Raw genomic sequence first — 15,937 nt, forward strand, 5'->3', positions numbered from 1 at the left:
TGTGTGTGTGTGTGTGTGTGTGTGTGTGTGTGTGTGTGTGTGTGTGTAGCTTAGGACATTCTCCTAAATGTGCTTGATTTTTAAATTCTCTTATAAGCTGCAATTCTTGTCATTTGCCTCTTTCTCCCAGGAATCAAGGGCAGAGAGTTCATTGCAGTTTATACCTAACTAGAGATTAATGTATGACACAGGCTCATGGTGGATTCTCAGTACTCTGTGGTAGTGTTATCCACTGGTTCTCGGTTTTTCACTGGGTTGAAACTGAGCTTTTTCATTTATCTGCCTTTGAATTTGCTAGAAGCTGCCTCAGGCCACTGGCTCAGTAGAGCTCCTGCTGGATCCTCAACTTTCTGAATTACATTAATGCAGTAAAGTGCTTAGTAAAGCACAGAAGAGGACTAATTTAGGTGTCATGGGCACTTATATATTCAGGAGAAGGAGGGAATCACCAGCATGGTGCCTTTTGCTGAAGGAACAGAAAAGAGCAAGACGACTCAAGGGAAGGTCCCTTTCTCCAAGTGTATGTGACATCTGTTATGCCAATGGAGACGAGAAAAGAGAAATGTCTTCTCAAAGCTACTCCAAACCGTAGCAGCTACTGGGGCAGCTACTGGGCCTAGCAACATGTGTTTTCCCCACCAGTCGGCTAAATCTAAGTTTAAATGCGAAGTGTGCATTTCAAGGACATTAGGTGGATCTGAGGCAGTGCCTAGAGGTGTCTGGGTCTCTAAAATGGGTCTGAAGAATGAATTGCAAGGGAATAAAAACAACAGCACTTCATTAGTGACATTCATAATATTTTCACAATATAGAAGAAAACTGGTGATTTCCTATAGATGAGCATGCTCCATGTCCCTACAAAAATGAGCACCACTATGCAGAAGTGAGAATCGAGCGGAAAGCAATTAAAACATGTCCACAACACCAGGCTTCACGGTGAAGGACAATGTGCTCAGTCTTCTGTTTCCAGCTGAGCGGGACTGTTCGCAACTCAGTTTGAGGACAGCTGTGAGCTAGAGTCTGCTGGGGCAGGTCTTGCCCAGACCAGGACAGTCTCAGCGGGGTCTACTGTGTGGTGAGGGCAAAGGCAGGTCTGAAAGGGTGGATGAAATCACGTGCAGTCTGACATGATGTGGGAGATGGCCCCCAGGGGCACCTTCCTGCAAATCATTTCTTTCTTTCCCAGGAGCCTCCTCTTGCAATATATACCCCATCAGACCTTCATCCTACCCCACACCCCTTCATCCTAAGGCAACATCCAGATAAATTATGACCAACCCCTTCCCATTTTTACCTAGCTGGTCCAAGATTTGTGAGGCAGGGCATCTAACAAGCAGTGATTAGCAGATTTCTAAATACTTGACTCCCGTGGGGCACAGGATGAGGCAGTCCTCTGAGCTTACATGCATGGCTGCGCCCCAATGCTAGGGTCTGGGATCAGCAGCCTGTGGTTCCAGAGATCCAAAACGGAGGCATGCTTCAAAGTTGCAAGGCCTCACGACCTACGGTCTGTGCCACACTGCTAGTTTGTTTAAACGTTGTATTAAGAAAAAAAATGTTTTTTGATGTAGTGTTCAATGATTCATTAGTTGCGTCGTATAACACCCAGTGCTCATCACATCACGTGCCCTCCTTAAATATTAAGAAAATTTCTAAGCAGATACAGAAGTAGTTAGTTACAAGGAACCTCCGTGAATATATATCTACATTCAACAATCAGCAATATTTTGCCTGATTTCACCTAACCACTCCTCCCCTCCTTTTTGCCCTATTTTAAAGGAAATCCTCAACATCAAGTCATTTTATCCAGAAATACTTCAAAAGGCTTCTCAAAAGAATAAGAATGTTGCTCTTATAATTAACAAAATTCACAATTCCTTAACATCTTCTAATATCTGTCCTCAAAGTTTCTTGGTAGTCCATAAAATGTCTTTTCCTAATGCTTTATTTGAATCAGAATCAAAATAAGGGGGTTACTGTATTATTATTTGGTTTTATCTCTTAAAGAACTTTTATCTCTTTGTCACTTTTGACAGGAGCAATCTCCTCTTGTCCCGCGCCCCTCTCTCTCTACTTCCCTAACACCATTCACAAGGCCATAGAACAAAGGCGGTAATTCTATAGACTGCCCCACCTTCTGCATTTGGCTCACTGCTACCTTGTGGTGCTGTTTAACTTAAATCCGTCATATCATCTGTAGACTATAAGTAAAGTCTTGGATGCAAATTTAATTATGGGGGGAGAGCGGAATTGGGAGAGGGACGAATACCTCATAAGCAGTACTGTGTACTTAATATTGTCTCACATTAGAAAGTGTGTAATGTAGGATTGTCTTGTTTTAGTGATGCTAATGCAGAGTTGTTTGTTTTCAGACTGAAATAAAACATTTCCATGCATCCAAAATCAAAACTATGAAACAAAGTATGATCGGAGAAGTCTTCTTTCCTTCCCTGTTCCTCCATCTGGTTCCTTTCTTCCTCTTCAAGGCAATGAGTTTTGGGCTTTTTTCCATGGTTTCTTTTTGCAAATGTAAGAAAGGCACAAACCTTTTTTACAGAAAAGGTAGCATAAAATATGCAACATACTATATACCATATACCATGTACTACATACCATACGTGTACATTCTGTACCTGGCTTTTTACACCTTACAATATACCTGGATATTACTCCATATCAGCACGTGGAGATCTTACTCATTCTGTTTTCATTTGCAGATGGTTCCATCTTGTGAACGTACTGTATTTCATTCAACAAGTCCTATATGGATGAATAATCTGGTTATTGCCCATCTTTTGGTATTACAAAAATTACTAAAGTAAATAATCTTCTGCATGAGTCACTTTGTGCCTTTGCAGGTATATATTTGGTAAAGATTGCTGGAAGTGGGATTGCTGCTCAAAGGATAAAATGTATGTAATTTTGCTAGTCAATCAAATTACCAACTCTGACATGAATTTACATTGTTTCTCTCATCAGAAAGAAGCCAACAACACATATAACTGTGAAAATTTAGGTCTCACAGAAGTTCCCAACATGCTACCAAATACAACAGAATTTTTGGAATTTGGCTTTAATTTCTTGCCTACACTTGAAAATACAACTTTCAGCAGACTCGTAGATCTTATCTTCTTGGACTTAACCAGGTATGTATCTGAGTTCCTTGTCTGTAGTTGATGTTTTACTTATGTAATAACACAGCTTGCATTCAAATTGTTTCCAGGACCTCCTTTTGGGAGCACAGGGACACTCTGTCTATCCTGCATGTTTACTCTTTCCCATGAAATGTTTTTATGCAGGTGAAATGTAATATTTCAAAAACCCAGTCAGTGGAGAGAAAAGTGGATTATTTTCAAACTAGATTGCATCAGCAGTGTTAAGAAGTTCTAAGGAATACTGATTTAAAAAAAAAAAACTGAAGGGCGCCTGGGTGGCTCAGTTGGTTAAGCAACTGCCTTCGGCTCAGGTCATGATTCTGGAGTCCCGGGATCGAGTCCCACATTGGGCTCCCCACTCAGCTGGGGGTCTGCTTCTCCCTCTGACCCTCCCCCCTCTCATGCTCTCTGTCTCCCATTCTCTCTCAGATAAATAAATAAATAAAATCTTTAAAAAAAAAAAAACTGAAAACAAATCTTGTATTAAATCAGATGCCATAGTTTATTCTTGGGTGATGACATTTTAAGAAAAATTTACAGGAGAAACACATAAGCTACTAACTTTTTCCTCCTCTAAATTGAGAAAAGAGTTCTGTTATTTAATTTTAGAAGCTGAATCAGGATTCCAAATGCTGAACCAGTGTTTGTGAACCAATGGACAGAAGTATCACAAGAAAATAAGGGAAGAAAACAGAAGGGAAATACAGCCTGCGTGTGTGTGTGTGTGTGTGTGTGTGTGTGTAAGACGGGAACGGGAAAGGGCTTTGCATGTGGATGGGGTCTGCCTCCCTTGCAGCAGCTCTATTTCTTTGGTGGTTCAAGTTGAGCTTCTGCAGAGTGGCAGAGCATTCACATCCCTAAAACTATTTCAACTTTATAACCACCCCTGGGAGGTAGGCATGCTGAATATCACAGTCCAACTCATGTTCAATGAGGAAATGGAGGCTCAAGGAGATTTTGTGAGTTTGCTTAGGGTCACAGAGTAAGGGAACTGGGACTCTGTTCTCCTGACTCCCAGTCCAGAGGCCCTCAGAGGACCCCAGGCCACCTCCACAACCAATATTCCACGGGCTGCCTGCCCACACTTCACTAAGACGAAGCCTTGGCCTTTCAGACAGGGACAGAGATCAGTCTACTACCTACCCATTGTGCCCTCGAGACATTTACTTTCTCTCTACTTTACTATTTCTCATTTTTAGATGGAATGGGTTTGACCACATTTCTAAGGACTGCCTGGGGCCAGGAGAGCTTTTCCAGCTAGAGGACCCTAGGTTTCCTCTTCTGTTATTTTCAAACGGTGATACAAACATGACCTCGTACTTTCTAAACTCCCTCTCCTTAGCTCCCCCAGCCCCTGCCTCTTACCTGGCCACCAGTCAGACGCTATTTTTATTATTTTAAACAGCCACTGTTTCTTTAGCTTTACCAACATGTTTTCTGTTTTCTTTGCTCATTCTTCGTCTTGCTTTTCAGACTTTCTCTTGGAACAATTTTCCTTTTTTCCTGAAGTAGATATCTAACAATTTCTTTCGTGAAAGTCTGTTAGCAGTAAACTCCCTTGGTTTTTGTTTTGTTTTTCCAAAAATGTATTTCCTGCGTGATTCCGAGTTGGTAGTTGTTTTTCTCACCCCATTGATGCTGCCGTTCCATTCTTCCCTTGTCACTGTTAGATAGTTACCTGTCTGCGTAATCACTGCACACACAGGTAATCTTTCCTCTCTGGGTGTTTCCAGTAGTTTCTCTTTGTCTTGGGCACTCTGTAATATCACAGTGCTGCACTGTGTACATCGTTGGGCTCCTCGAATCTGCAAACGGTGACTTTCATCAATTCTAAAATATTCTAGCCATTATTTGTTTGAAACTTGGTTTGCTCCCATTCACTCTTTCATCTCCTCTCGTTCTCTGATTCATATTGCAGCTTCTCATCCATTCTCCATATATGTCAATATGCTCTTTTTGTTTTCTACCTCTTTGGTGGTTTGGACTATATTCTAAGTAATATTTTCACATCTACTTTTAGTCCATTAGTACCTTCTTCAGCTGTGTCTAATCTCTTGTATAAACTGTCCTTGGTTTTTCAATTTCATTAACTTCCTATTTCAGTAAATTTCAGTGACTTCGTTTTACAAATATATCACATCAGTTTTAATAAATTTTTCCTTCATCATATCATTGGTTCACACTGTTTCCTTTAAACATATCAAACACATGTTTGATAGAAATATATTTATTATATATTCTGATAATATATATCAGGTACTCACGTGTTCTTTATAAATCATATACATATTATCAGATATACCTCATAATTCTAGTATCTGTTTATTTTAACCTGATTCTGTAGAACATTTTTTAAAAGGATTTATATATTTGCTTAAGAGAGAAAGCATGAGCAGGAGGGGCAGAGGGAGAGGGAGAGAGAACCTCAAGCAGACTCACGCTGAGCGCAGAGGCCGACACAGGACTCCAGGCCATGAACCTGAGATCACAACCTGGGCTGAAACCAAGAGTTCGACGCTTCAGTGCCTGCACCACGCAGGCCCCCCCACAGAACACTTTTTAAACTGACTTTGACTAATTAATTCCCTTATGTGTTCAGCGAAATGTTACTTTGAGCTCATTTATCATTTGAAACTTGATGTAGATCTTTGTTTAAAATACTTTCCTGGAATTAGACAATGGTGTTATGGCTATAGAAAATAAGCCTATATTTTTTTGGAGATGCATAATGAAATATGTACAGGATATCTAGGATCCAATTTAAAATAATTCAGGAGGGAGAGGTAGGAACAGAAGAAGCAAAGAAGTATATATGGCAAAATCTCGAGAACTATTGCAACTGTGTGATAGATAAATGAAAGTCTATTGTACTATGATCTTTACTTTTATGTAAATTTGAAGGTTTTCCATATTAAAAATTAATTAAGTAGGTACATTACTCCCGAAGAAATTTTTGTTTACTTCTGCCAATTACCTGAAGTCACTATCATTCCGGAGCCACTTGAAACTCAATTTTCTCCAGAGGCTTCTTTTGGGTGGTCCACAGAGGGAACGTCAACTCGGGCCATGGTCCTTATGAATAGAAGCTTATGGTTAGAGACTCTCAGAGGAGGCCTCTCTCATTATTGTTGTTGTTCCATTCAGAGCTCTGGCCAAGAAAAACACATATCCTCAAGGTCATCCTGTATGACCTTTTTTTTTAAGGTCATCCACTGAAAGGTTCCCTTTTGAGGGTCTTGGCGGTTTGCAGGTTTTTGATATGACCTCCTACCCTGCTTGGACCCCAACCTTTGTCTCCTGCCATGGTGCATGTCATGGCTTATTACAACTCGGGCTCTAGGCCACCAAGGACTGGCAGATATTGGCAGATATGACAAAGCTAGCTCTAGGGCTCACTTGCTCCTAGGGATTCCAACTTCTTTTTCTAAGGGAATTAGAATTCTAAGGAATTCCCTTATTGATCTCCAGGGGAGTTCTGTGTGTGCGTGCATGCATGTGTGTGTGTGTATGTGCACGTACATGCTCACACCTATGTGTGCATGCATAATCCAGTATTTTCAGATTCAATACCAGGATGAAAACTCTAGTGTTCCATATTTCTATGGAGCATTTTCATATGTATCATTTGACTAACAGCTGTTCTACAAAGTACTCATCATTTCTATACTTTATAGATACAACAAAAGAGGTTGAGATAAGTTGTGATTTGCCCAGAATGACAGAGATACATATATTATATATCGTATGTTATATATTATACATTATATATAACATGCTGTAAATTACTTAAAATAGTAAATAGTTGGATTTTGCCTACCATCAAACCGCTAACTGTTCCCTAGATTCTAAACACAAACCTCAGAGAGTTCAATCCAAAGGGGCAAGATATCTGGAAAAAATTCTAAATCAGAATTTTCAGAATTGAGGCTAGCCATTAATTCAACAGATCATCTGTTGGTACTGAAGAAAGTTTTTTATGTTTTATTTTAAGTAACAATGTATACTGTTTTTACTAAACACAAAAGATGGCTTTGTTAATATAGGTCACTGTGATAGTTTTTCTTTTTTCCAATTAATTATTGTTAAATGTTATTACCTTTTCAAGGTGCCAGATCAACTGGGTACATGAAGACACTTTTCAAAACCATCATCAATTGAACACAATTGTGTTGACTGGAAATCCCCTGATATTCATGGCAGAAACATCTCTTAATGGGCCCCAGTCGCTGAAGCATCTTTTCTTAATCCAAACAGGAATATCCAATCTTGAGTTTATCCCAATGCACAACCTGGAAAACTTGGAAAGCTTGCATCTAGGAAGCAACCATATTTCCTCCATTAAGTTCCCAGAAAACTTCCCAACTCAGAATCTTAAAGTTCTGGATTTTCAGAATAATGCTATACACTACCTCTCTAGTGAAGACATGCATGTTCTGGAGCAGGCCACCAACCTAAGCCTTAATTTCAATGGCAATGACATTAAAGGCATCGAGCCTGGAGCTTTCCATTCAAACATCTTCCAAAGTTTGAAATTTGGAGGGACTCTTAACTTGTCTGTTGTATTAAAAGGTCTACAGAACTCTACTACTCAGTCTCTCTGGCTGGGGTCATATGAAGACACTGATGACCAAGACCTTACGTCAGCCATGTTTGATGGACTTTGTGAAATATCTGTTGAAAGCATCAATCTACAAAATCACTATATCTCTGATATCTCATCTGCCACATTTCGGTGCTTCACTCAACTCCAGGAATTGGATCTGACGGCAAATCACTTAAATGAGTTACCCTCTGGGATTGAGGGAATGAAGGCTCTCAAGAAATTAGTTCTCAATGTAAATCATTTTGACCAATTGTGTCAAATCAATGCTGCCAGTTTTCCATCCCTTACAGACCTCTCTGTCAAAGGCAACATAAGGAAACTTGACCTCGGTGCTGGGTGTTTGGAAAAACTAGAAAATCTTCAGAAACTTGATTTAAGCCACAGTGATATAGAGTCTTCTGACTGCTGCAATCTTCAGCTCAAAAACCTGGCCCTCTTACAATACCTAAACCTGAGCTACAATGAGCCTCTTGGTCTCCAGAGTCAGGCGTTCAAAGAATGTCCTCGGCTAGAAGGTCTAGATTTGGCATTTACCCACTTGTACATTAAGGGTCCACAAAGTCCTTTCCAAAACCTCCATCACCTACAGGTTCTGAATCTTTCTCACTGTCTCCTGGATACTAGCAATCAGCACTTTCTAATAGGCCTGGTGGATCTCCGCCATCTGAATTTACAGGGGAATCACTTTCAAGATAGGAGTATCTCAAAGACCAACCTACTTCAGACCTTGAGCAGCTTGGAGATTCTTATTTTATCCTCCTGTGACCTCCTCTCCATAGACAAGCAAGCATTCCAGAGCCTTAGGAAATTGAGTCATGTTGACTTAAGCTACAACAGCCTGACGGGCAATAGCATTGATGCTCTTAGTCATCTTCAGGGAATCTACCTCAATATGGCTGCCAATGACATCCACATCGTCCCATCTCATCTCCTCCCCACCTTGTCCCAGCAGAGCACCATTAATTTAAGTCACAATCCCCTGGACTGCACTTGTTCAAATATTCATTTTATAACATGGTACAAAGAAAACCTGCAGAAATTTGAGGGCTCAGAGGACACCAAGTGTGCGAACCCCCCATCTTTAAGAGGAGTTAAGCTGTCTGATGTCAAACTGTCTTGTGGGATTACGGCCATGGGCATTTTCTTTCTTGTAGTATTTTTATTCTTGGTTGCCAGTCTGCTCATTTTTTTAGTTAAATTCCTTCTGAGGTGGAAATACCAACACATTTAATGCTGAAGGTTTCTAGAGATGGCCAGTCAATGTGTTCAGCGAAAATGCCCCAAGTAAAGGAACTGTTGTCTGTTCCTTTTCAGTCTGTCAGACTTTTTGGACTGGTTCCTGCAGCTGGGCAGGGATTCGCTGTGCTTTTCTGAGTCCGAGAGCTAATGAACCTTCCTGGAACTTAAACTGACTAGGGCTGGGGGGCCCAACCACAGCTGTGAGAGATCCAGAGCCATTCCTTCACATGGAAGGTGGTTGGAGGACCCGTGGCAGGGAAAGGCCAGGAGAAGAATGCACTAGGAGGCCATCTCCCTTCCACTTGTGGGCACCCCTCGAAGCAGCTCCTACCCTGACCCTAAAAGATAATCAACTCTTCCAACTAAGCAGCGCTGACAGCCCCAGCCCAAACTCTGTCTCCCACAGCTTGGACATCATGCTTGGCTCTGAGTCCCCAGTAAGGCAGTCATTTGACAAACGTGTTGAGGATAAAGTCTCAAAGCTTATTTTAAATGAAAAAGGGGATACATGGTGAATGTAAAAGAAGAGGCCGAGAAATGAATCTTGACATCAAATTGACTTCACTAATCTCCTTAATCCTTAGGCTTCTAAGGCCTCTACAAAGCCGCTAGGGTGCAAATAGCTACAAAAAAAAAAAAAAAAAAAAAAAGCACCCCCACCAGCCCCCCATCCCCCAAGGTCTAGGAGTTTAGCTACATTGGCCACCCTCTCTTCAGAACCCTGGAAGCACCTTCTACCTATCTGGGGTGTTTGCTCTTACATTACAAATCCTACCTTACGCATGGGCTGTGGTCCAAATGCTCTTCTCATTTGGATGTCTGGTCCTTAGAAGCTTCTCTCCCACAGAAACTATGAAATAAATGGTGGTTTGTTTCCCAGGCCAGCTCTCAAAAGTCTGTTCACCTGGGACAGCAATTGAGACAGCACATTTACGTTGAAAACCAGTGGAAGAAAACATTGCTGTATGCTAGCTGTCCAGAACACAATAAGCTGGCTTACTGAGTTTCCGGTGAGGCTGGGGGTGTCAGCAATGGTTATACCAGTGGAAAAGAGAGGACAAAACCATTGAATGTAGAGAGACAGAAAGGCCAGGGAAGGGGGAAAGTGTTATGACTTAGGCCTTACAAGGCACAAAGGGTCATTCTCACGTAGGGCTTGATCTTCTGCAGTCTCAATGGCAGATAAGATTGGAACCTCTTGTCCTCAGGTGTTGCATACATATGGCCTTAAGTTCTATAATGAATTTTAGGCTAGAGGTGGTAACTTAGAGTTATGAAAATCTGATAGGCTATCAAAATAAAATTAACTTTCATATCCAATCGGAATTTGTTAGCCCTTCAGATGAGGGCATAAGAATGGGACATATTAACAGAGTGGAAACGTGGGGAGCAAGCTCTCTTTACCTCTGTATCCCCAAGAACAGCAAGAAAGACAGGAAATAGTGAAGAAATGCCACAAACCTCTACTGCAAACGCTCTGCTAGCCTTAGGGGAATTTTTTTATGTAGTCCTGGATGGGAAGCCAAGTTTTCTCAGAAGTTCTTGGTTAAGAACACAAGGTGGGGGCCAAGGGAAAGCGAGCGAGGCACTCGCCTTGGGTGCAAAATTTAAGGGGGAAACAAAAAACTCAGTTTTAATGCAGTATTGTAAAAACTTTAATGAAAGAAATACATGGTAAATAAAATATCAACATTTTTAAAAACAGGATCCATAATAATAGTCCCATGCTGAACCATATTAGAGCTGAGGCAAAAGGAAAAATCAGTAATACTGATGCTGCCTTTATTTAAAATTTTGATATTTTGTTCATGGTTGATAATTTGCATCAGTTTTTTTTTTTAATTTAATGTTGCATTAAAATATTACCTTCATTACTGAGTTCTTTGGTGCCCCCTTAAATTTAGCACCCAGGGTGGGTGTCTCACTGGCCTCACCCTGTTCCCACCCTGAGGAATGCTAAGAAGTAGGGATTCTCAGCTAACTCCCAGGCCACAGTTCACCCAGGGCCTATTAGCAGGCATGTGATCTCAGTTTTACTCAGAAGCATCTATCCCTTTCCCCTCACTGTCTGGCAGCAGGTCAAAGTGTCCAAGAACTTACACCTTGTTGTCCAAGGTGTTGGTAACTTCCAGCTCCTGGGATCAAAGGCATCCTTCCTTCAAAGCCAAGAGAGGTGGCAGAGATGAATGAGTACCATATCCTCCTGAGCTCTAGGTGGCCTGGACCTGATGAGCGAGGGCAAGCTGAGCACCACTCTGCTAATGAAATGAAACATCACACAATTAGCTGCTTTAATTACCTTGGATATCAGTGCTTGGGAAAACAGGTGCCTGAAAAGGAAGTTTTCCTCAGCTTTCCTGAGGGAGCTGCAATCATTTAAACATGTGTATGGAAGGAGAAAGTAAGTGCTAGAAATATGAGGAGATTGGGCTTCACCCATCATCTACCTTTCTTCCTTCCCAGGGCCTGCGATGGTGGGGCACCATTCTGAGAAGGCCAGTTCGAGGCACTGCTGGGTTGGTATTGGCCTTGAGTCTGGCAGCGACCGAGGCCTTTTCTCACTGAGTCCTGGGCTCAGGAGGGACCTGGCACACAAGTGGGCATGGCTGCCTTGGCCAGGCTCTGTCGGTGTGCAGAGTGTGTGTGTGTATGTGGGGGGGTCTTCCAGGCAGCTCCCTACCCGCTGCTATGGGAAAGTCCCCTCGTTCCGGGGACCTGGAGGCAACGCTGGTTTAAAAGTTCAGGCAGCCAACCCTCCCAAGTCAAGAGAGAGCACCCCTGCCGACTAGAGCACCCCATGCACCCCACTCTTTTGCCAGAGCCACTCACCTCTGAGGAGTCAGGGGGGGAAGGGAGCAGGACACACAGTTAATTTGTTTCATTGATTGTGTTCATTTGCTTGTAGCAAATTAGATGATCCGCTCTGGAAACTCTGGGAGATGTTCCTGGTAGTGACCCTGAAGATGCAAAAACCATGCTCACTGTTTCCCCCCTCCCTCCCTTCTTTCTCTTTCCTTTTTCTTTCTTTGTGGTCTCCTCCCTTCTTTCCTTTTCTCCTTCCCTCTCTGTGCTTCCCTCCTTTGCTGGTCTCATGCTTTCCTTCCTCCCTTCTTCTGTATCTCAGAGTATGGGAGTTCACACTCTATGAATCCCGTCTAAGACAGAACCAAGGCACCGAGTTCCCTGTGCATTCCAGCAAATTCAGGCTCTTCCCTGACTTCAGGATTTAAGCTGCGGATAGGAAATGCTAACTGCTGACTTACCACTCCACAGCCACGTTGTCCCCCACAGTAGTTCATGTGTGAGAACAAAAACTCAAGTATTCTGTTCAGGATATCCAGGATGCGGATTGCATCACATGAAAGTCAGTGGGGTCCTAAGGCCCAGCCAAATGTAATTGCCCGTCTTGCTTTCATTTATCAGGCGCGCGCCCCTTCCGTGTCATGCAACTTGCTATTCCGTAACTGCACACTGATCTAAGGCTTTGTAACAGCTCCTCTGTTTTAAGCAACAGTAAATTCACCCGCCAAAGTCAGAAAGGGAGCTTTTTTGATAGCTGCTGTCAATTTTATTGCTTTATCCTGGTTACTAGGATAGAATCTGGAGACATGGTGTGTTTATTGGTTTTATGTATCACATGTTGTTACTGCTCTGACAAGCTACTCCTATAAAAATGTGTTATTATTGCATGTTGGTAGCTCAGTGAGCTGACCCTGCATTTCAAAGTGTACTGAAGCAAATAGCATTGAAGTCCATAAAAGCTGACTGGCCTCCATCACAGAGGACTCTCTGCGTGAGCTGCAACTCCCACAGTCTGGTGGTAAATTATCCCTTTCCCTGCAGCCAGCAGCCATCATTGCTAACCGAATGCAGCACAGACCCAAACACAGGCATTATCTGTAAAATTTCCGGACAGGAAACTGTCATTGTAGTCCTACTGGTCCAATTCCCCAATAAGTATCATTTGCAATTTTGAAGTTTACAAAAGTATGAGATGAATGGCTTTTAAATGTTTTTGTATAAGATGCAAGAGGGGCAGCTGACATGGTTTTCTCCCTTGACTGCTAAAGAAAAAGTTAACTTGGGTTACAGCAAGAAAGAGTGTGATTAGTTCTAAGCAAGTCACAACTGGGGATCCTGGGTGTTTAACTAGAATCAATCGCGTGGAATGTGAGGAGTTAGAACGTTTAATAGGGGAAGGTGGGGTTAGCTTGAAGGCTGCAGAAGAATGGGCCAGCCAGGTATGGCTCCCAGATACTGACTTATCACCAGAATCATCTGGGGGATTCATTACCAAACAGATTCCTCTGCCCTACCCCTAGATGTTGGAATTGTGTTAGACTGGGTTTGGCTCTAGACTCTAAGCCAAACGATTTCATGCGAAATATCCTTCCCTAATCTTAATTTTATCAACCAATAGTGGAGTTGTATGTTAAGCTCCATGAGTCAAATGAGTTGAAGAACTGCTCCATATTCTCTAAAAGGAAATTTTGCAACAAAATGGGAATAAGGGGCTAAGGAGCCTTCGAATCCAAGGGTGAGACATCCTGGGGCGTGAAGCCTATTAGTCTCTTGCTACAACTGCTGGGCAGCAAGACTCTGCTGCTAAGCTCCCTCACTCCCCCACCTAACCCTCCACCCGCACTCCCATTCCATCCCATCTACTTACAATATGAAATCAGTTGTTGAATAATGCTGGTCTTGAGGAAGGAAAGAACTAATCCACAGATTATTTTTAAAAAGTCATTATTGTTCATGAAAAATTAAACAGTGAACTTCATTGAACTCTCATCCCCCCCAAATTGAGATATTCTCTAAGCATGTGACTGTTCAAAACAAGGTATTAGATCCCACAAAGATAAGCAGAGGACAGGTGGTCACCAGAGTATCCATCCATCTCCTCCTTCTCCCTGCATGTTCATTCATGGGTTTCCTCAACAGCTTGGATCTCCCTTCTTTGCTTTCTCTTATCTTTGGAAACAACCTAAATATTCATTAATAGACAAATGACTTAATAAATTAGGTGATGTGAACATCATCATGTTCTATATTCTTGGGTGGGAAAGGAACAATGGAAACCTGTTGGTATGACTAGGAATTAGAGAAATACAACTTAAAATGAGATAAAGGTTTATATCTATTAGTCTGGCAAAAAAGAACGAGCTGAATAATAGCATCGGTGGGATGTGGGGTTATAGGAACTGTGTGCATGGCTTATGGCTGTAGATGGGTGAAGCCATTCAAGAACCCTGTGACAACAATTAGTCAAGTCAAATATGTGACCCACAAATTCTGCGAGGGTATATTTCCCAAGAAAATCTCACATTTCCACAACAATATTTAGTGTGGCATTATTTATGGAGGGGGACGTTCAAAGCAGTTTGAGTGTTCATCACTGGGAAAATGGGTAGGTACATGTGGATGACACCCACCATGGGTATTATACAGTCATCAGAAGCAGTGGGTTAGAAATAGCTATAGCAATGTATTTGAATCTTAAACATACGGTGTTGGAGGAGGTCATCGATAGGATATGACTACTGGTTGACCCATGAGCTGGACCTGCGCCATCAGAGGCTCCTCACACCCTCCCCTGTTCCTGGAATGTACACTCTACCCACCATTCCCACAATGGGAGCTGGTTTGAAGGAGCAGTCTGGGGAGAGCCACGTTCTGTTGATCTGGATGGTACACAAAACTGAACCCTGTTAAGACCTCTATACAAACTTTTAAGATTCCGGCACATGGGTGCAGAGATCTACTTGTCTGTGGCCACCCAAGACAAGCCTCATATGCAAGTTTCCTTGCTTATTAAATCTGCCACCTACCAATCTGGACTGGTCTGCCTCTTCCTTCCGTTTCTCCTCCCTCTTCAGGTACAGAGGCCAGTTTGTGAACCAACATAGAGAGCTTGATGGGAAACAAACAAACAAACCCCAAATGACATAGTAACACAATTATTTTTATACATTAAAAATACACGCATACAAAACAATACCAGCGTTTTGTAAGAACACAAAAAGACAAACCATTTAATTAACATGGCTGCCTAGTGGGTGGAAGGGGGGATCAAAGGAAGTGTGGGGATAGATTCAATGAACTCTGGCATAAACTGGCTGAGAACTGGAGAGCAAGACGACCTCAATCGTCTACATCTGGGGCTCCCTGCCGTGAGTGAAAGCAATATGGCACGTCCATAAAATGAAATGCCATGCAGCCATTATGAACAACATTGCAGAAGCATATTTATAGATATTGAAATATATTTGTGATTTAATACTCAACCAAAGAGGTCAGCAAACATCATGTCCACTGTTATTTCAGTTTTTTGAAAAAATTAAAAACCTATATACATTGAAGAAGGACAGAGTGGCTGGTGGATTGCAGCAATTCATTTTTCTTCTTCTCTGTATTTTGAATTTGCCTCCTATGACCATGTTAGGCAACGAAAAGGAGTTTCATTGTTTAAGAAAGACTTCTTTTGTTTCTACAGAGGGACAAGAAGAATAAAGAGGTTACTGGTTGTGAGAATTTATAGGTACTGAAAAAGGAGGCAGGCCTTTGCCTAAGGTTCTGTGTTTTTAAATACTAATCGTCAAGCCCAAGGTTTACCAGTTGCTCTTTGAGGTCAGAGAGCAAAGAGTTGTTCTAAGGGTGCCCATGTGAATAAAGCAGGAGGCTGAGGAGCTGGGGCTCACACCACAGGCTGGCACCCCACTGATGGATGTGGGTGGGCATCTGCAGGAATCGCCCTAGTCCCCCAAAGAGTCAATCTGTCTCCAGCCTGGGAACGTCACTTCACAGCACTGTGTAACACAGTGAGTGTATTCCGGAGGGACAGAATCTTCAGGCAAAGGATTTTTATTTAGACAGCTTAGGGCTGGAGGTTATGGTGATGCCAGGCTGACATATGAAGCCCTGGTAAATGCAACATGCTTGC

The 15,937-nt window shown here is 42.2% G+C and overlaps 1 protein-coding gene across 1 annotated transcript in view; it reads left to right on the forward strand.

Moving 5' to 3' along the window:
- CD180 (CD180 molecule) overlaps positions 1–10,739 on the forward strand; it is a 22,801-nt gene extending 12,062 nt beyond the window's left edge. Inside the window, exons 2-3 of the mRNA XM_032404295.1 lie at positions 2,980–3,146; positions 7,261–10,739. Of these exons, the coding sequence (XP_032260186.1) occupies positions 2,980–3,146; positions 7,261–8,989 (1,896 nt within the window). The 3' untranslated portion in view covers positions 8,990–10,739. The remainder of the gene's footprint in view (positions 1–2,979; positions 3,147–7,260) is intronic.
- Positions 10,740–15,937: the final 5,198 nt, after the last annotated feature.

This window comes from Phoca vitulina, unplaced genomic scaffold, assembly GCF_004348235.1.
Source record: "Phoca vitulina isolate PV1807 unplaced genomic scaffold, GSC_HSeal_1.0 scaffold6, whole genome shotgun sequence".
In the NCBI taxonomy this organism is placed as follows: domain Eukaryota; kingdom Metazoa; phylum Chordata; class Mammalia; order Carnivora; family Phocidae; genus Phoca; species Phoca vitulina.